General features: G+C 42.4%; 1 protein-coding gene across 1 annotated transcript; it reads right to left on the bottom strand.

The window, feature by feature from the left end:
• Window positions 1–4,034: 4,034 nt before the first annotated feature.
• LOC306929122 (SH3 and cysteine-rich domain-containing protein 3-like) lies at window positions 4,035–19,722 on the bottom strand (the record flags this gene model as incomplete). The annotated part of the gene is made up of 12 exons (XM_079509539.1): window positions 19,647–19,722; window positions 16,731–16,809; window positions 13,017–13,170; window positions 12,580–12,677; window positions 12,351–12,410; window positions 10,984–11,076; window positions 9,336–9,402; window positions 8,084–8,118; window positions 7,476–7,579; window positions 6,564–6,615; window positions 5,065–5,202; window positions 4,035–4,133 (listed from the first exon to the last, which is right to left on the bottom strand). The coding sequence occupies exons 1-12, from the start codon at window positions 19,661–19,663 to the stop codon at window positions 4,035–4,037; spliced, it is 996 nt and encodes a 331-aa protein (XP_079365665.1). The 5' UTR covers window positions 19,664–19,722.
• Window positions 19,723–20,991: the final 1,269 nt, after the last annotated feature.

Here is a 20,991-nt window from a genome sequence, read left to right as displayed (position 1 = left end):
GGTTGGTCGTGACATCACGTGACATCATCAGGGATGATCAAATTAAGCCCATATATGGAGATCCCTGATGTCATCAATATTGGCCAGCAACTCTAAATCTGGCCTCAAACCCTTAGATCTCCATATGAAGCTGACCTGTTCTGACCTTCCATATGTTGATCTGACCTCATCAAACACTGTACACTCAAGACACACTCCATATATGGCCAGTACAGAATTAATTCCATATGTTGATCTGACCCCCCCATGCCAAACACCAGCGCTCGTCCAGCAGTCTGCTGTCACCCAGGCAGATGCCTGCACGCGACCTCAGGCACCACCTCTTACTGGAGAAAACAATGTTGCACATTATTAAGCTAATCATCTGTGGTCAGGGACCACACCAGTATATGGCACATGGTGGAATCAAAATGTGGCATAATGGAATCAAAGTGTGGCACAAAGTGTGTCCTCCCTTGGAGGAATTACAGTAAGATACTCCGTCTTAACTGCACACTTGGCATCATTTGAGCCTTCTCCTTGCCTTGTCTTCTCTCCAATGCATCCATGTGTGTGCGCACACATGCGCACGCACGCACACGCACACGCGCACACGCGCACACACACACACACACACACACACACACACACACACACACACACACACACACACACACACACACACACACACACACACACACACACACACACACACACACACAAGCCTTGAGGAACACCGCCTGTCTAGAGCAGCAAGGTCAGGGGGTCTGGGATGACAATAACATGGCAGCTGTGAACCCCCGGTCTGCAGCAGCAGAGGCCGTTTCTCAGGAGGAGGTGACCCGTGTCTGAAGGGGTGGCCTGTTGTCCAATCAGGGGAGTGCTGAAGCCTACAGCCGAGCTTTACCTGCTCCAGACAGCCTGTCTTCCTCTGACAGACAGAAGAGGACAGAGAGGGAGGCGTGACCGCAGCACACAACTCATCCTTCTCACTACAGTGTGGATGTGTAACAGCACAATGAGAGACACTCTGAGAGGGTTCATGTGGTCAACGTGGTTAATGTCTTTATTCATTCATGCTCTCTCTCTCTCTCTCTCTCTCTCCTCTCTCTCTCTCTCTCTCTCTCTCTCTCCATCCCCCCCGTTGAAGCTCTCTCTCTCCATCCCCCCCGTTGAAGCTTATCTGCCATTTCTGACTTGGACATTAAGGTGTAGATTAGAAGAAGGAATCAATGAAACAAGAACAGACCAAGTGGCTCCAGAGCCAACTCAGCTACGTATAGGTTCATCTACGTATAGGTTCATCTACGTATAGGTTCTACGTATAGGCTCCAGAGCCAACTCAGCTACGTATAGAACAGACCAAGTAGGCTCCAGAGCCAACTCAGCTACGTATAGCTGAGTTGGCTCTACGTATAGCCGAGTATAGGTTGTCCCTATTTTTGGTCATGTCATTAGGCACACAAAAACAACATTCCAATTTAGTTTTTAAAAATAGCTAATTGACAATTTTTGAAAAGTAAAAAAGAAAAATCTTTCTTAAATAGGGCTGAAGTGGTTGGGAAAGGGGGGGGGGGGGGGGGGGGAAATAAATGACAGCGAAAGAAAGAAATAACCAAACAAAGACAGAAAGGAGGAATTCCGACAATCAGAGGAGACGGGAAAAGATGGAGAGGGTTGAAAAGAAAGAGCAGATGGAAGCAGCAGCGAGCGCAGTGCAGTGAACCTGTGCTTGTCTGTCTATAGGTGTCATGTTAGCCATGTGTGCTGGTTAACACTGGGACGCCTCTCGGGGGATGCGTGCCCATGCCATTCCCTGCATTCCTGATCCGGAGCCATCTCTTTACATAGTCAAGCATCCACTCACTGTGTGCTTGTGTTCATTTCTGTATGTCCCCTTCATGTATGGGAAATCTCTCTCTCGCTCTCTCTCTCCCCACATGAAAACATTTATGCATTCTTCCCATTGCTATTCCAGCAATCTGCTGGTAAATGATCTAAATATAGACATTAAATCCAGCCCCCATTCTGTGACAATTTCATATTCACTTTCTCTCTCTGTGTCTCTCTCTCTCTCTCTCTCTCTCTCTGGGTGGAGGGCTGAACTTCTGTTTTTGAAAGTGTTTATTTGACTGGGGACCCCCTGAAACCCCCACTTTGAGAACCAGTGCCATACAACAGCTGATGGAAAGTGGGCAACAACAGTGTCCCAATAAGGCATCATGATACAGACCTGTGGAATGAATGGCACGTCCCTCTAGACAAGTTCATTATGAGACTATAAGTTAACTTTAGACAGAAATCTTATGGGTCTTGAGTGTAGTGCATTTCTGCTAGGCTCTGATCTGAATGTCAGGGAATCAATCCTCTTATATATCCTTGCTGTCAGGCAGAAACCTTGTATCTCAATATTAGGTTGTTTTTTCATAGATTAATGTCCTACCACTTCATCATACAAATACTGTAGCAGATCTACAAGCTCATGACGCATTGTGAGCTTGTAGATTGGCTTTTGTCACTTCTTTTAAACGGTTTTGGACATACAGTACAAGGTTTCTACCCGACAGCAACCATACGCTCCCTCATGTAGAGATATTAGAACTTGTGGTCATAGCTTTATCTGCGTTCATATTGCTCCTTTATCCAGTTTCAACTTATTATCTACAGTATAATAAAGAAATGAGCTATTACAGTCTGTCAGGATTTGACATTACGAGAGCAGTGTGTCTTTCTGGAGAGTGAGAGTATATTAAAATCATTCAACTCCAAAGTGAGGACCAAAGAGATGAAATAAAAAAATAACACATTTTCAGCTGGACCTTTTTAATTTTTTTAATGAAAAGCCTAAATGTCCATTAAACAGCATATTGAAACAGGAAGGCAAAGCTCTGAGATTGTAATACGCACAGAAGTTACCTACAGGTTATTCAATACAAACATATATTGGAATATTTTACAAAAACGTATTCAATGTTTTTCCCCTGCAGTTCCTTTAATAAACAGACAGTAATGGTTAGTGGCTGGGTTCAATTTGCGTTGGAGCGTTGGTGTAGGCTGAATTCTATATATATATCTGTTGTTCAACAAAATAGCAAAACTATCTAAAAGCTTGTAGATATATAGTGAATATAGTACATATTTTCACCATTTTAAAAAAGTGTCCGGAACTCCGGATTAAAAAAAGAATAAATAAATACAAATTATTTGTTTGAAATATATGCTGGAATTTTTTGACTAGCTATTCCAGGCCTTCTAGTTTCAAGTGGTTTCCATATATGGACATAGAGTAGGGGACTCGCGTCTGACAGCAGCCTTCAGAGCTAACAGCTCTACTGTCCCCATCAGTGTATAAACGCTGTGTATATATATATAGATAATACTGTATACAGTATATATAGCCTCTGGGTTCCAAATATACAGTACATTCACACAGTTCTACTTACTGTAAGCCTACATATAGGCCTACAGTCTACATTCACTGCATCCTTATAGTGGATTCGACACTCCCACGGTGAAAAGGGAAAGACCCCACAAGGATTCATTCCTATTTCCTTCATGGCCTTTTATCCTCCTCAGACACAGAGGGGGTGATTTGTTTTAATCAATGTTTTAATCAGGGTTTCTAATCAGTGATTGATGTCGCGCTACAGTTGGAGGCCATCGATATTGTCCTTTTCTTTTTGCTGAGGTTTGCGTGATCTGCGCAAAAGGACAGTTAACCCATTTTGGGCGGGAACCCCTTTTGGTGTTTAAAACATTGTTATAATTTAGCTATTGAAAAATAGCAGATCTACAAGCTTGTAGGTCTGCTATTTTTGAAAAATCGTGAAAATATTTATTTCAAAAAAAAATTGAGGTCAGGCCTAAATGGGTCAAATGATAAGGGACAATATCGGTGGCACCCAACTGTACGCTCAGAACCCAGAACCAACCACAGCCTGGCTGGCTGGCTGGCTGGCTGGCTGGCTGGCTGGCTGGCTGGGGTCCCAGCATGCACTGCAGTGCTCCTGGCTGGCTGGGGTCCCAGCATGCACTGCAGCGCTCCAGTCCAAAACTCAGATCTCCTGCAGAAGGTCAGCGGGGAAGAAGCCCAACTTCCGTCCTGTGCTGACCTTCAGGTAACCGTTGGCCTCCTCTCCCTTCTTCACCACGATCTGCACGGGGACACATGAGGGCACGTTCATTCACCGTGTGTGTGTGTGTGTGTGTGTGTGTGTGTGTGTGTGTGTGTGTGTGTGTGTGTGTGTGTGTGTGTGTGTGTGTGTGTGTGTGTGCCCGACAGCGATATTACGTATAGACAGTATACAGTATATATATATATATATTTATTTATATATATATATATATATATATTTATACACACATTGTAAACCTGTGAGCTATAAAGTATGCACTGCAGCATTATAATTGGCTCATATTTAATTCAGTCAAATTGACTGTGTTACTTGTCTTTCAGACTAACACACTGTACTTGATCAATCTCTCTGAATTATTAAGGTGTGTTAATGATAGACCAGAACTAGTGGAAAAGTCAGATCTATCCTCACTGTGGGGGGGGGGGGGAAACCTTGGCTTTAATTAAGGGCTGCTTTAATTAAGATAGCATACAATCCATAGACACTTAACCTGAAGGACAATACATTATGCTGCAGCAAATTACAGCACTTTAAGGTTGTGGTGTGCGTGAGTCTATGTGCACGCTCGCGTGTGCGTGCGTGCGTGCGTGCGTGCGTGTGTATACTGTATACATGTGCTCCTGCATTATGCTTTTGTTGTGCGTGTAGAGTATTGTATGCATGTGCCTCTGCTAAAGTTAGCCTCCATGTCATCAGTATGGCATCAGGACAGGATGGCATCTTAATGGGGAACAGTATTGTGGATTGGTTGATTTATCTCCGAGTCATTTACTGTGTGTGTGTGTGTGTGTGTGTGTGTGTGTGTGTGTGTGTGTGTGTGTGTGTGTGTGTGTGTGTGTGTGTGTGTGTGTGTGTGTGTGTGTGTGTGTGTGTGTGTGTGTGTGTGTGTGTGTGCGTGCGTGCGTGCGTGCGTGCGTGCGTGCGTGCGTGCGTGCGTGCGTGCGCTCACCTGGTCTTTCTTTAGTGTGATTTGGCCCATTTCTCTGTTGCCCACAAAGGAGCGTGTTACCTTGAAGACTTGCTCTGCTGATCGCACTCTGATGATGAAGTTAACAGGCAGGAAGCCTGTTCTCTCCCCTATTTTACCCTGGTGGAACACACAGACACAACAATGCGTGACATCTTGCCTATTGACTTGTACGGTAGACTGGGGTCCCAGAGTGTACGGTAGACTGGGGTCCCAGAGACTTGTACGGTAGACTGGGGTCCCAGAGTGTACGGTAGACTGGGGTCCCAGAGACTTGTACGGTAGACTGGGGTCCCAGAGTGTACGGTAGACTGGGGTCCCAGAGTGTACGGTAGACTGGGGTCCCAGAGTGTAGAGAAAAACAATGGTTTCAAATGGGGGTCTGTGGCATAATGCATTGTGAAAAGTATGCCTCGTTTCATTGAAATAAATATTATTCGGTTACTTCCCATTTTGTATCAATCGGTTGCTTCACTGATGTAGACAGTATGAGCAAAGTTCAAACAAAATTCCCTCCTGTGCCAACTGAATAGGATGGGGCAGGTTCTTCGCTCCTGTATATTAACATCAGGGTATTATGGATATTTTCTGAGGTGGTACTTGGTATAAAATGGTTTTAGGGTATTGAATTTATTAACTGTTACTCGTTGCTGATTATCTGTTGACTGTTGAATAAGTAAATGAAAGTGTATGTAGATAGATTTTTGCGTGCAAACAAAATAATAAAATACATACACAGCACCTTTAAAAAGGTGTAAAATAAGTTCTTAAGAAGTCCTGCCTTTTAGACACAAAGGGGAAACAGCCTTTTAGACACAAAGGGGAAACAGCCTTTTAGACACAAAGGGGAAACAGCCTTTTAGACACAAAGGGGAAACAGCCTTTTAGACACAAAGGGGAAACAGCCTTTTAGACACAAAGGGGAAACAGCCTTTTAGACACAAAGGGGAAACAGCCTTTTAGACACAAAGAGGAAACAGCCTTTTAGACACAAAGGGGAAACAGCCTTTTAGACACAAAGGGGAAACAGCCTTTTAGACACGAAGGGGAAACAGCCTTTTAGACACAAAGGAGAAACAGCCTTTTAGACACAAAGGGGAAACAGCCTTTTAGACACAAAGGGGAAACAGCCTTTTAGACACAAAGGGGAAACAGCCTTTTAGACACAAAGGGGAAACAGCCTTTTAGACACGAAGGGGAAACAGCCTTTTAGACACAAAGAGGAAACAGCCTTTTAGACACAAAGGAGAAACAGCCTTTTAGACACAAAGGGGAAACAGCCAAACTTATGCAACCAAAGTGTGACACCAAGTGGCTGAATGTTGTCTATTGCCATTTTAATCAAGGGGAAGCTTATTTCCCTTCTTTATTTTCATTTGTTTTCTTTTTTTTAAAGGAAACTGCCCATAATATTATTTCCACGGATGCGTGCAACGAGGCACATTGGCTGGATCATATGATGAATCAAAACTAGGGCTTACCTTCCACCATTCCTCATTGGAGTCATCTATCACTGTGATACGATCTCCAGCACTGAAACATGGACACACAGGACACACAGGCTCACATACACAACAAGGGCCAAACAAATGAGAGTATACATGACACAGAGAGAGAGAGAGAGAGAGAGAGAGAGAGAGAGAGAGAGAGAGAGAGAGAGAGAGAGAGAGAGTGCACGTGCAAGAGAGAGAAAGAGATGGAGAGAGTGAATGCGTGGGCAGTGGTGGAAAGAATTTAAGTATATGTACTTGCTGTGAGTACTGTACTTAAGTACAATTTTTGGTATTTTGTTTTGTTGATTATTTGAAAACGTTTGTTAGTAAATCAAGCTTATTATACATTGATACGTTCACTTACAGTAGGTAAAAAGACTTCTTCCAGACAGAAAGCAGGGAAGCAAAAAGCACGAAGGCGCTGAAGATAGCCGATCAACAAGCTCACAAAGCGCTGTGAGCTTTTTTCGGGTAAGCTATTTTCGTGTAAATTAAAGCAGGGGTTCTCAACGTTTTTGGCCGGGGACCCCCGGAAATGCTTTGGCAATGTCTCGGGACCCCCGCCCCGCCCCCTCCCGACCCCCAATATAAATTGACTGCTACAATAACCTTAAACCATTTTGGTGTTTTAAGCATTGTTATAATTTAGCTATTGAAAAATAGCAGATCTACAAGCTCATAGCGCGCCACCGAGTGGCGCGCTACGAGCTTGTAGGTCTGCTATTTTTGAAAAATCGTGAAAATAAACATTTTAAAAAATCTTTTTTTTTTTTTCTTTTTTTTTTTGGAAAATAATTTGGGGACCCCCTAAAATAATTTGGCGACCCCCCGAGGGGTCGCGACCCACGGGTTGAGAACCCCTGAATTAAAGCATGACAGAGATAGAAAATGAACACTTACTGTATGTCCAGGTCATCTTTCTCTATGGCCTTGAAGCGGTAGAGCGCCAGGTAGTAATGAGTCTGACTGAACACGCCAATCTTCCCTGGCTGGGGCTTCTTGCTCTGAACAAATGCACACAATTGACACAATTTGGATGCTGTCGGGCAGAAACATGTGAGCCGCTTGCCCAAATATGCTGACCTCATCACATTTGTCAAGACGGCAATGGCCATTTTTAGGCCAAGGAGTGTTTTTTTTTTGCAAAAATAATGCTTGGAATGGATTCAGCATCATGAAAACCCCCCAGTTTGACATGTCACCATGCTACTTAAAGCATGATGAAATGTAGATGTTTTTGCCTTATACAGGATGTTAATGGGTATGGTCACATATTGTGCTAATAACTCAAATTGCTCAACGTGCAACATTTAGCAACCAAGCTTAATCTCATCTTCTAAGCCTATAGATGACATTTGAATCATAAAAGTTTATACTAACCACCATTTCTGGGTTCATGAACATTCCAGTAGACTATTGGAATATGGAAGTGTAGCAACTTTCACTTGTCATTATCATTCATAATCTCATTGTTGATTGTCATCATCATCATCTCCAGATTCTCTCACCTTATCATCAGCACCAGTTTTGTCTCCCTTCTTCTCTGGCTCTTGTTTGGCTAGTGTACCACAAAACCACAACAAGTATGAGCAAATAAGTACAGTATATAAATATACTGTGTACACTGTAGACAAAAAGCTGTTATTCGGGGGTTTAAGCCATGCATATTAGAAGTTGAAATGTGCAAAGTGTCTACACACTTCTGACTGTTTCTGATAATAACTGTAATAAAGATAACTGGTTTTATGATGATTGGACCAGATGTGCGTTCATTTACAGATAAATCTGGTCCAGGCCACGCCCTTTTCCAGCTTCGCTGTCACCTCTACTATTCAAATTCAAAAAAAAAAATCAGACATTATTTCATGCTTTCAAATTATTAAATGTTTGGGAAAACTATCATTGAATTAGTAGTCTATTGAATGGTTTCATAATAATTTTACCCACATGGTTCAATAGTGTTATGAAACATATATGGTGAGTTTTGTAATGATTGGACAAACACTTGTTAATTAGTCTGATTGTGTTATACCATTTGTTTTGGCATTAGTAACAACCCCAAAATACACTTGACTGTCTTAACCATTTCATTTTAGACATTAATTTCTCAAAAATAGGTAAAATAGCAGATCTGCAAGCTCATTGTAGAACAATTGTAGATTTGCAGTTTTAGCTACTTTTGCGTGATACGCTTGTGCCACGCAAAAGTAGCAGTAACAGTTAAAATATAGAGATACAAGGTGTGTGTGCCCAACAGCACTTATACAGTATGCTACTGTAAATGGGAGAATGCTGGATTATTAATTTTAATATGCATACCCCACCAAGTCATACCCCACCAAGTCATTATGTCTGTGTCACTTTTATGCCCATACATGTATATGGAGTTCTTTGTCAGGCATGCCCACATATGGAGTGTTATGCAGATGTCAGAACAAACACTGAGATGTCAGAACAGGCCAGCTCCATATATGGAGATATAGGGGTGACCAGGTCCAGAGCCCGGGCAGAGGCTTTTGTGCTGGTTCTGTACCACCGGCTATCCGACGGACTCGACACCGGGCACTGCACTCCCTGTGGGGGTGTGGAACGTGTGTTTCGAATTCGGAGTCGGTGGGGGGGGGGGGGGGGGGGGGGGGGGGGGGGGGGGGGGAGGGGGGCGAACGGTTCTCGAGTTACGTGGATTACAAACGTACACATGTACGTACAGATACACACAGAGACTTGGTGCATTTATAGTTCGATAAGATTTAAACTCACCTCCGTCACACCTCCCCTCCTCCTGTTTGGGCTGGGCCTCATCTTCGTCCATCATCATCATCATCATCTGGACCACAGGTGACAAGCAAGTTAGACGTTGCAATTTGTGTTTTTGTGTCGTCCTGAATTGTCCTGGTTAATACTATTAATTGTCAATGGAGATTTACACACATTCATAGTACTACTGTAAGTAGTATTATATCCTCAATAGAGTAGTTTCTCTATCTCGTTGTACATTATTATCTCAGTATTTCGTTTTTATTTATTTTTGAGTGGTGCAACCACTCCAAGGAACAGCAATGTCCGTGTGACACCTATGTGACTTGTGTTAACCTATGTTTGTGTGTGACTCATGTATGACTCATGAGTACCAGTAGGGGCGCTGTTGTGCCAGAAACAGAGAGAGAGAAATAGTGCTGCACTGTTGCCTGCTAATGAGAGCAAGAGAGAGAGAGGGGGGGGGGAGTTGCACCACTCAGTTCACACGGGTGTGATTTTTGTTTAGTTCATGACTCTCATACTCCTACCTTATAACCTTGTGTGTTTCATTCTGATCCGTCTGGGGATATCAATAAACGTTTATCAAATCTTATATTAAGTTCTCAGTCCATGGCTTGACAGCATATGGGCAGCAGACCTACTGCATGATGGATCCGGAAGCGAGCGGCAGTATGTTTTAATGAGCACGGCTCACAGATTCAGAGAGCATTATTTCTCATTTAGGTCCCCAGGCTAAGTTGAGCACATAGTTGAATTCAGTCAAACTTTTATTTCTCCCCAGCCATCACTTAGTCTCCTTAACCTTTCTCCCGTGTATGCCATACACTTCATTTCCCATTTAATTTCCCTAAAAGCATGTGTTCAGCACTATTACATCAGTTGAAGAACAACTGTGTTGAGTGTGCACGAGGTGTGCATGTGCATACAATCATTATGTGGTTGACGAGATATAGGAAAGGGATACACACCCTGTGTTTAGGCTAAAGGGTTAGTTCAGATTTTTGGATTTAAAGCTGTAGGAAATACTTGACATTAATATAGTGGTTGCAAAGATATTATAATTGTTTGCCTAAGTCCCGTGTTGGGAGTTCTGGTCTGGTTTTGGTGAATATCCAGACCCCTCTGTCACATGGAACTCTTTTTTGTGTCCAGTATCACTATGCCAGCATGAGCACAAAACAATAGTTTCAATAGTCCTAGACTAGTTTGGCCTCAGCCCTGTGTGCCATTCAATTATATTATACCGTAGATACTATCGTTAGAATTGTAGTGTTCTGCCAATTTGGGGACCCACAAACATAAATATCCTGATATTCCTGGTGGCCCACACAGGTTGGGAATCATTGGACTTAAAAAGCAGGTCTAAAGTGTTGCTGTGGCAGGGAATGAGGGCCGATTCATACTCCTATTTTACCGCTGTTTCGGCGCTGTAGTGCCGAAATGATTTTGGCTCGTCAGAAGTTTTCAGTAGCACCGAAGAGCCGATTTTAGGACGGTACCCGCCCCCCCGAATCTCAAATGACGTCACATTGTATGATTGTAGGCTCTACAGAGCCGAACCGACTTTTATTCGGCTCTAAAATAGGAGTATGAATCGGCCCTAAGAGTGTTGACTAAAAGCTCTTGCTGCGGGGAACATTCTACTCACATTCTTCTTGTCTTCGGGTCCTTTCTTGCGCTCCTTGTTGGCCATGATGACTCCGATGCGGAGCGTCTCGAACACTGGGTCCGTGCGGTTGGACTGCGCTGTCGACAGAGAGGATGACAGGCAGGTCAACTCCCCACGACATACTCTACATCAGTGCTTAATCTCAAACCTTTTTGGGCCGCTCAGAGCACCGCTGGCACCTTTTCATCCTATTAAAATCCTATTTATCCTATTTAAACCTATTAATACACGTTTGAAGGACCATGATGAAGACTTTGAAGAGTTTGAAAAGAAGCATTTCATGAGATCTTTAATTTAATTAACTAATCAAAATTCAAAAGCCACTTATTGTCATTATGGTTCATTGTTCTTGCCATGTCTTTGTATATTCAATCTTTTTATTTATAATAGTGTTGTGCCTGAGCTGTTTTTCTTTTCTTTCTTTTCTTTTGTTGTTTGTTATTATGTTCTTGTTGTGTAATGTCTGTTTGTTGTCCTTAAATTTGTTAAAACCAATAAATATATGTATACTAAAAAATAGTGTACAAATGGACCCGTACACTCTCAGAGTTGCACACTAGAAACCTCCAATATGGTTACTATCAATCATTTAGATGGAGGCCCCCTGAAGGACCCCTGTGGGGTTCCTTCCTGGACCCCACGTTGAGAACCAGTGGTTTGGAAAATACGTCCCAACCATGATTCCAGACAAAAAGAGCTATTTATAAATCAATTGGTACTGTCGCTTTATCGCCCTTCCCGCTTTTAATGCGGGAACTTCTGGGAACTCAAATTTATAATCAATGTTACTATAAACAGATGCAACGACAGCATAAAAACGGCACATTTGGTTTTATATTTTGGGCATATGATTTTCACTTGTCATTGTCTGTTTTACTGCCGAATTACTTACAGACAAAACGGAGACGAAGAGAGGAACTGTGGCTGTGAAAGCTCATTGAAATAAACAAACAAACATTGAGTCAGCAATGATGCAGAGTCTGCCAATGCAAAAACTGACTTTGCCATATTGCAGAATTTAGTTGCTTTTAGTTTACTTGAAATTACATTGGGAGATGTTTTTGACTGCATCTTTGAGAGGGTTTCTGAGTGAGTGAGTGAGTGAGTGAGTGAGTGAGTGAGTGAGTGAGTGAGTGAGTGAGTGAGTGACTGACTGACTGACTGACTGACTGACTGACTGACTGACTGACTGACTGACTGACTGTCTGTCTGTATGTCTGTATGTCTTGTCTGTCTGTATGTCAAGTACGATATGTCTGATTTAACTAAAATGTTATAATGGAAGCCATATTATGTTGGGACAATGTGTGGACTTTGGACTCACAGAAGGGTAACAGCTGTGATACTGTGGCATTCTGTTGACTGCTGTAGAGAGGAGAGCTGTAGGCCCTTCTGAAACCTGGAGGCTATGGAGAGGAGAGGAGAGGAGAGGAGAGGAGAGGAGAGGAGAGGAGAGGAGAGGAGAGGAGAGGCTAAGTAGGCTTTTTATAGCAGATTATAGTCAGTATAAGATTTATAGCAGATTAGTCAGTATAAGAGTCCAATAACTATTCGCAGTGGGGGATGAAAACTCACAATTTTGCCAAAACATCGCTGGAACTCCACGTAGGACTGACACTGGTGGTGGATGTTGGTCTTGCAGTCTTTACACCGTAACGCAAACTTATTGTTGACTGCAGACAAAATGAAAACAAGAATAAATTAGAAGTTGAAACCACAGTTAAACATAGGCTGTTAAAGATACTAATGCTTACCCCATTTTGACCTGAGATCAGATTCTAAAAATGTCTTCTACATCCTGACAGTTTTCTGAAAAAGCTATGTCAGTCGTTCTTCGATTTTTCAAAAATAGCAGACCTACAAGCTCATAGCGCGCCACTCGGTGGCACGCTATGAGCTTGTAGATCTGCTATTTTTCAATAGCTAAAGCATAACATAATGCTAACACCAAAAGGGGTTCCCGCCCAAAATGGGTTAAAAGTGGTCAAACATATAGAAAGAAAGGGACTTGCGGACTATCATGCGAGCGCAGACGTCGCAGAACTTTGGCTTCTTGCAGTAGTGGTCCTTAAACTTGTGAGGCTTGTCGTTGACGGGTTTCACTGGCTCTGGGGGTGGCTCATCGTTCTCCTCTTCCTCCACTTCTTCATCATAGATGTAATACACCTGGAAATGGAGGGATTCTGTCATAGACAGAATGAAAACTAAATAATATACAGCAACGACATGTAAAACCATGAGAAGATATAACATACGCAATTACGCACAGTGTTTTAAAGCTAAAAAAACATACTTTATTACTGGTGCAACGTTTCTACCCTTTTAGGTCTTCATCTGGAAAATGATTTGGTTAGTTTTTTGGAGCGTATAAACGGTGTGTGGAATGTTTTATCCTCTCTTAAATGTGCACACAATCTTCTCTAAACCATGAGAAGAGACAGGGGAAATGGTAAATGGACTGCATTTTTATAGGCCCTACTTCACATTCACCCATTCACACACTGTTGTACAGCTAAGTACTGTCTAATCTGGGATTCTCAACCTTTTCCATTTCAAGTGCGATAAGCATTAGTCCACCACGGACCCTCGTTTGATATGATAGGTATCTCTGGGATAACAATCTACACTGACTGTAGATTCAACTCAGGGACTATAGATGGAACCAAATGGATTTGGTTCTACTGTAGATTCAACTCTGGGACTATAGATGGAACCAAATGGATTTGGTTCTACTGTAGATTCAACTCTGGGACTATAGATGGAACCAAATGGATTTGGTTCTACTGTAGATTAAACTCTGGGACTATAGATGGAACCAAATGGATTTGGTTCTACTGTAGATTCAACTCTGAGACTATAGATGGAACCAAATGGATTTGGTTCTACTGTAGATTCAACTCTGGGACTATAGATGGAACCAAATGGATTTGGTTCTACTGTAGATTCAACTCTGAGACTATAGATGGAACCAAATGGATTTGGTTCTACTGTAGATTCAACTCTGAGACTATAGATGGAACCAAATGGATTTGGTTCTACTGTAGATTCAACTCTGAGACTATAGATGGAACCAAATGGATTTGGTTCTACTGTAGATTCAACTCTGAGACTATAGATGGAACCAAATGGATTTGGTTCTATTTGTAGCCTACACTCCCAGGGTTACAGTCACGCAAGGGTCCATTTGGTTCCTACCTATAAATCATTTAGCTGGAACCGCCTCCAGGACCCCACGTTGAGAACCAGGGGTGTAAACTGAAGCGTAACTTCAGCCTGACACACATAGCTTGTTAAAAACGAACATAACAAGCAGAAACTCTACCAGGTTTATTCAGGTGTGGTAGAAGAACCAGAACCAGATTTAAACGTACACTCGGGATTCTGCAGTGAAACAAACAATTAAACAAGACTTTGAACGAATTTTGAAATAAACCATTTGGGCTTTTCTTTTTGTTTCTGTGTGTTTCTTCTGCTCTCTTCAAAAGTAAAGAATGAATGCATTGTATCACGCTCCACACTTCTTCATGAAACCACAGGAGTTCCAACATCATGGTGTCTCCCGCTGCTCGCCATATTTCCTATTAGAATGTTTCTATTAATACCAAAATGTCCCTGGGGTCTGACTCACATGGATGACTCCTGTCTGCTGTGCTGAAGGGTACAGACAGAGAACATACGTTGTGAGCTGCACCCTCGGCAGCCAGCAGCTCGCGCTGGCTTTCATGAGCGCGCACACACACACACACACACACACACACACACACACACACACACACACACACACACACACACACACACACACACACACACACACACACACACACACACACACACACACACACACACACACACACACACACACACACCACAGGTGGGGATAACATGAATGGGAGCCTAATATCTTAAAATAGCAACAGAGACAGACAGAACTCCTAACTGCACACAATGAAGAGAATGACATGACAATGTCATTCTCTGTCATGACATGACAATGTCATTCTCTGTCATGACATGACAATGTCATTCTCCTCCTAAATATACTGGAGTGCGCACGCGCACGCACACACACAAACAAACACGCACGCACGCACGCACGCACACACACAAACACGCACGCACACACGCACTCTCTCTCTCTCTCTCTCCTGGCTCCAGTCTCTCTGTCACAGGCAGGATTAGTTGTTGGCAAGCGGTGGATTAATTTACAATAGCTGTCTAAGCCCAGAGACAGTTCACACATTACACTCCATCACTTGGCAACTCTGTTTGGCCATCAGGACTCCAAAACAAAACACAGTAACAGAACCGATAACAGCAGTTTCACGAGCTGTTCCAAGACTGGACTACAGTAGATTATGTTTTCCAGTGCCTTCATAATCAATGAAGGATAATGGCTAAATAGTAAATAGCATGAAAAGGTGTGTTCATTTTCAATCTTTTTCCGAAACAAACAACTGTGACAGACCCCAAAACAGCATTTTCACAAAACTGAACTCAGCTCCACTGGGTTTACACTTCCCAGTTAATAGCTGAATAGTGTGAAAATTGATTTGTACATCTGTCAATTAACTGGAATTTACCTGTCATGGCATCCATCCATAATGTTTGAGATTCTTGGAACGAGGCTGCTGAGACCAATTCTACCTAATAACTCCTACATCTTCCACGATATGGTCAGTGATCTCAGATCCATAAAGTTCACTCCACACTCCAAGGAGCAGTGATAGAAATATAAATATCTGATATACCAAATCTCTTTGCCTATTAGGTTATGACCTACAGCAGGGGTTCTCAACCCGTGGGTCGCGACCCCTCGGGGGGTCGCCAAATTATTTTAGGGGGTCCTCAAATTATTTTCAAAAAAACAAAAAAAAAACAAAAAAAAAATTATTTTCCCTTTTTTTCAAAAATAGCAGACCTACAAGCTCGTAGCGCGCCACTCGGTGGCGCTATGAGCTTGTAGATCTGCTATTTTTCAATAGCTAAATTATAACAATGCTTAAAACACCAAAAGGGGTTCCCGCCCAAAATGGTTTAAGGTTATTGTAGCAGTCAATTTATATTGGGGGTCGGGAGGGGGCGGGGCGAGGGGTCCCGAGACATTGCCAAAGCATTTCCGGGGGTCCCCGGCCAAAAACGTTGAGAACCCCTGACCTACAGTACAGGGCATTAGGCCCAGAATACGTACATATGGTTAAATGGTAGCTTTTTTATTTGGCTTGTTTGGCTCATGTATGTACTGTATATGAGGGTATACAGTATGTGCATGCATAAACTGAGTGGCAAAGTGAGTTTAACGATGTTTAATCATGCAATCAAGTTAGGACTTTTCTGTTTGGATGTACAGTATGTGCTGTCAAGGCCAGAAAGTAGTTTTTTGACACTCAGGCCTCATTCACACGTACCAAACACCAATCAAGCAATGTTTGGTCGTTTTTTTGGGCTACCACAATGCTTTTCCAATGGGAGTCACATGGTTTGATCAAACATTTGTGTTTGATCGCTGATTGCTCCCCCCTCATCAAACAAAAATATTTGGTCAAACCATGTGACTCCCATTGAAAATGAATTGGAGCAGCAATCACATTGCAATCAGACATCACACACGGACAGAACATTTGTTGTGTAGATGTGTACGAAGCCTCAGTAGGCGTTCCCGCATAACTTCCGTGTATGATGATGATGTCACATGCCCTCTATTAGCTGATGGATATAGGATATCGTACCGTGTTATCGTCTTCTTTCACCACGTTATCAGGGGGAGGCGGGTTGTCGTGGATGTCCAACGAGTCCTTGTCATCCAATCTGTTAGCATGTAGCAGAAGGAAGAACTGTTTATACACATAGACACACTGTAACCAGGGCTTCTCCTATCCTTACACATAGACACACTGTAACCAGGGCTTCTCCTATCCTTGTACACATAGACACACTGTAACCAGGGCTTCTCCTATCCTTACACATAGACACACTGTAACCAGGGCTTCTCCTATCCTTACACACAGACACACTGTAACCAGGGCTTCTCCTATCCTTACACACAGACACACTGTAACCAGGGCTTCTCCTATCCTTACACACAGACACACTGTAACCAGGGCTTCTCCTATCCTTACACATAGACACACTGTAACCAGGGCTTCTCCTATCCTTACACATAGACACACTGTAACCAGGGCTTCTCCTATCCTTACACATAGACACACTGTAACCAGGGCTTCTCCTATCCTTACACATAGACACACTGTAACCAGGGCTTCTCCTATCCTTACACACAGACACACTGTAACCAGGGCTTCTCCTATCCTTACACACAGACACACTGTAACCAGGGCTTCTCCTATCCTTACACATAGACACACTGTAACCAGGGCTTCTCCTATCCTTGTAGCATAAATCACGCCATAGGACAAGAGGACCACCGGCACTGCGTCTTAGTCATCTAAACCACCGGGTCGGGACCCGTGGGTCGTGGACACATTTTTATGGGTCCCTTTCTTTTTTGTTTCCTTCGTTTTGTTTTTAATCATTACAATTTCAAAATATTTTCAAAAAAACACCCCCAAAAAAGCAAAAAAGCAATGATTTTCTTGCAGAAATTTCATGAAGAAATCAACGAAAAGAAATTCCATCAATTGGAAAACAAATGCTTAAGAAGTAGAAAATAGTCGATCTACAAGCTCACAATGCGGCGTGAAGCAACGTATAGATCTGCTATTTTCACTAGTGTGGGTCCCAGGCAAACATCTAATTTCTATTTTGGGTCACAGACTAAAAAGTTTGGTATTCTAAACACGTGGTGATTCCAAGAGATGCTGTGTTGTGTCAACGATTAAGGCTATATTTGAGCACCAATGTGCGAATGATTAACCACTTAATTCACCCGTGCTCCTGTTCTGCTGTCTGTGATTTGGCACCACTTCTGTTTACTTGCTCTGTCTGTCTGTCTCAAAGGTGGGTTGTGGAAGAGTTCAGTAACCTCTCTGCGTACCAATGACATCATGCACTGCACTGGCTATCAGTGGCGTTCAGCATTGATTTTAACCTATTTTGGGCGGGAACCCCTTTTGGTGTTAGCATTATGTCATGCTTTAGCTATTGAAAAATAGCAGATCTACAAGCTCATAGCGCGCCACCGAGTGGCGCGCTACGAGCTTGTAGGTCTGCTATTTTTGAAAAATCGAAGAACCACTGACATAGAAACATAGCTTTTTCAGAAAAATGTCAGGATGTAGAAGACATTTTTAGAATCTGATCTTAATGGGTTAAATCACTGAGCGGACTGGCACCTGTTTAAATATTTTTGACCTCCTGTCTGCTCACATACCCACCCGAAATCTTAGATCAGCAGACAAACCTTTACTTGACCTCGCCAAGACAAAGCTCGTGACGGAAGGTGATAGTGCTTTCGCTGCTAATTGGAACCAACTACCACTGGAAATTAGACACTAGGCCACTTGAAGTTCAGTGTCCACTTTTAAAAGTATTACAAAAAAACTAGCTATAGGAATGGACAGCTAGTTTCTGCTTTCACTCTCATTTGTTTCTGATTTTTTTAATTGTTCCTTTGTTCTTAATTTCTATCATTAAATTGCATCTTACGTTGTCATTACCCTAAACAAACATAAAAGTCCATAGACTTCTTGCTGGCACGGGAAATGTATCATTAGGCTCTCTCCACATAAATTAAAGGTCCATAGACTTGGTTGGCCTATGATATCATTTTGGAAAGCCATGGATGGGCCTGCGACCCTATCGAAAGATAGCGTGCTGTATTTGTTGATGGGCATGTATCAATGTGTTAACTGTTGATATATATCTCTGCTGTCGGGAAGAAACCTAAACTACAAAATGTTCATTTTTCAGGAAATACTTTTTTAGGAAATGAAGAAAACTTTTGAAAACAAAGCAATACTGCCTCATCAAAGTTGGTGTTGTGACTTTATATATTGTCAATTAGTTCCATGAGAGGAGGAGAGGTGGTGGAGTTAGCTGCTTTAATTAGCAGACAGTTTGAGGGTCCAATAGAGTTTTGTCCCAAGCACTTTGTTTTAACTATACTTTTCATTGGTTCAATATTTTTGTTTTTGAAACAACACACTGACGTAAAGGGTGTTCAATAGCACTGATTTATGCAAAAATAATAATAATCTCAAATCTCAAAAATGGAGTTAGGTGGTTTCCTCCCGACAGCAACGCTATGCTCGGTTGATGAAGACACATAGATGGAAACAAGTCCCCAGGACTTATCTAATAAAGTGTTCAATCAATCAAAAATAAAAGCGAATCTAAAACAAAGTAAAAAGTTTGAAATCTGGTTTGAAATGACCATTGAGGAATGGAGGATGTTGTTGGCGTGCATGATTCTGTCCACAGCCCACCTCTGAGACACAGAGGGAACAGACAAATGGAGCCATGAGCATTGGAAATGGCCGGGTGAAGTGCTCCTTTATGCCCTATTTTATACTTTGTCTATGATAGTCCATTTTTCAGAAACGGACAAATTGTGAAACATTCCCCTTAATTATAATGACAAGGCCCAAAATAAGGACACCGTAATACCTTAAGTCGCTCCTTAATAGCGACTTGTAAAGAGAACTTTGAGTGATTTCTGTGTTTTTCTGTGAATGAACTGGACTTACGAGTCATAGTGAGCCATGGTGTGGGTTGTGTTGTCTCAGGTGTAGGTGTTACTTCCTCCAGCAGGTGGTGCAGCTCTGGAACAATGAAGGGCAATGGAAAACCAACAAATGATCCCCACATGATTGACTGCATGCCAGAGGGCTTCCCCCAAACCAATAGGTGCACTCCAATTGAGATACCAACCAGCTTGCCTTATATTTAAGCCTATTTTATATTTAGTTGTACAACTGTTAGATATTAGTCATTGCATAATGTTAAGCATTCGTTTAGTGCAAGATCAACATTATTCTGCCAATAGATTAACTTCAAACATTGCTGTCCCTTTCAAAATGTTCACACGTGACGTGAGCTCTATTCTGGCAAAGCACAGCAATCCTGGCAAAGGATCAGCTAATCCTAAAACAGTCAGACTCATAAAAAAAAAAAACATGCCAAGGTGGTGAGGTGTGAAATCAAACAAGCAGAAGTAAATCTGATCGGTAGGCCTATTTCCAGTGTAAACAGACATTTCCATGCATTTACTGACCGTGTTGGTTGTTTGCAGTTTCTCACACACTGGCGCACCTCTTGTCACTCTGCTGCCTTCCAAGAGAAGGTGGTCCCTCACAGCAAAGACCCACATTGGTAATGCATGTCAACTCTTTGCAGCTTTTTCTGCCACCCCTTTTGTTTGGTCTTTACATGGTCAACTTTCCAAATGGGGCTCCAACAGGTGGGAGATGGGGATGAGTAATGTATGCGGTATAGCTCTGCCCTGACTCTGCATCTGTGTGTGTGTCCATGTGAGTGTTTGTGACAGCTGAGCCACTTTAAAAGCAGTCAAGCCCCCCCCCCCAGCTGAGTGGTGAAAATTACAGCACTTTACTTACATTAGTGAAGACCTTTGTAAAATGTCCTTGACTGTGAATAAAGATCACTGTGTGCTCATTACGGCTGTACCTTAATGAAAAGCCCTTTGAATTGAATTGAATTGAAATGCAAAAAAAACAACCCCCCCCCCCCCACACACACAGTAAACTAGAAAAAGTGCCCTTTTGGGCACAGGTCTCCACCAGGAGGATAGGAGTGTGTGTGATGTTTGGCAAAATGTTTAGGAGTAATATAAACATGTTTTTTTGTTTGTTTGTTTGTTTTTTGCAACAATTTTCTTCATTTTGTTGAGGAAATGCAGAGCCAGATCACTCATCGAATCTCTGAGGATAGAATTCTGGATGAGCAGGACATGTGCAGCATTTTGAACGAAACGGGCCACTCCTGAAAACTTTAGAAGGCAATGTTAGCCAATCAGTGTAGAATCTGATAAATCCAACAGACTCGTCTTGATCACATGACTACAGAGATCAT

This window comes from Electrona antarctica (assembly GCF_951216825.1).
Source record: "Electrona antarctica genome assembly, chromosome: 9".
In the NCBI taxonomy this organism is placed as follows: Eukaryota; Metazoa; Chordata; class Actinopteri; order Myctophiformes; family Myctophidae; genus Electrona; species Electrona antarctica.
This window is presented reverse-complemented; position numbering and strand designations above follow the sequence as displayed.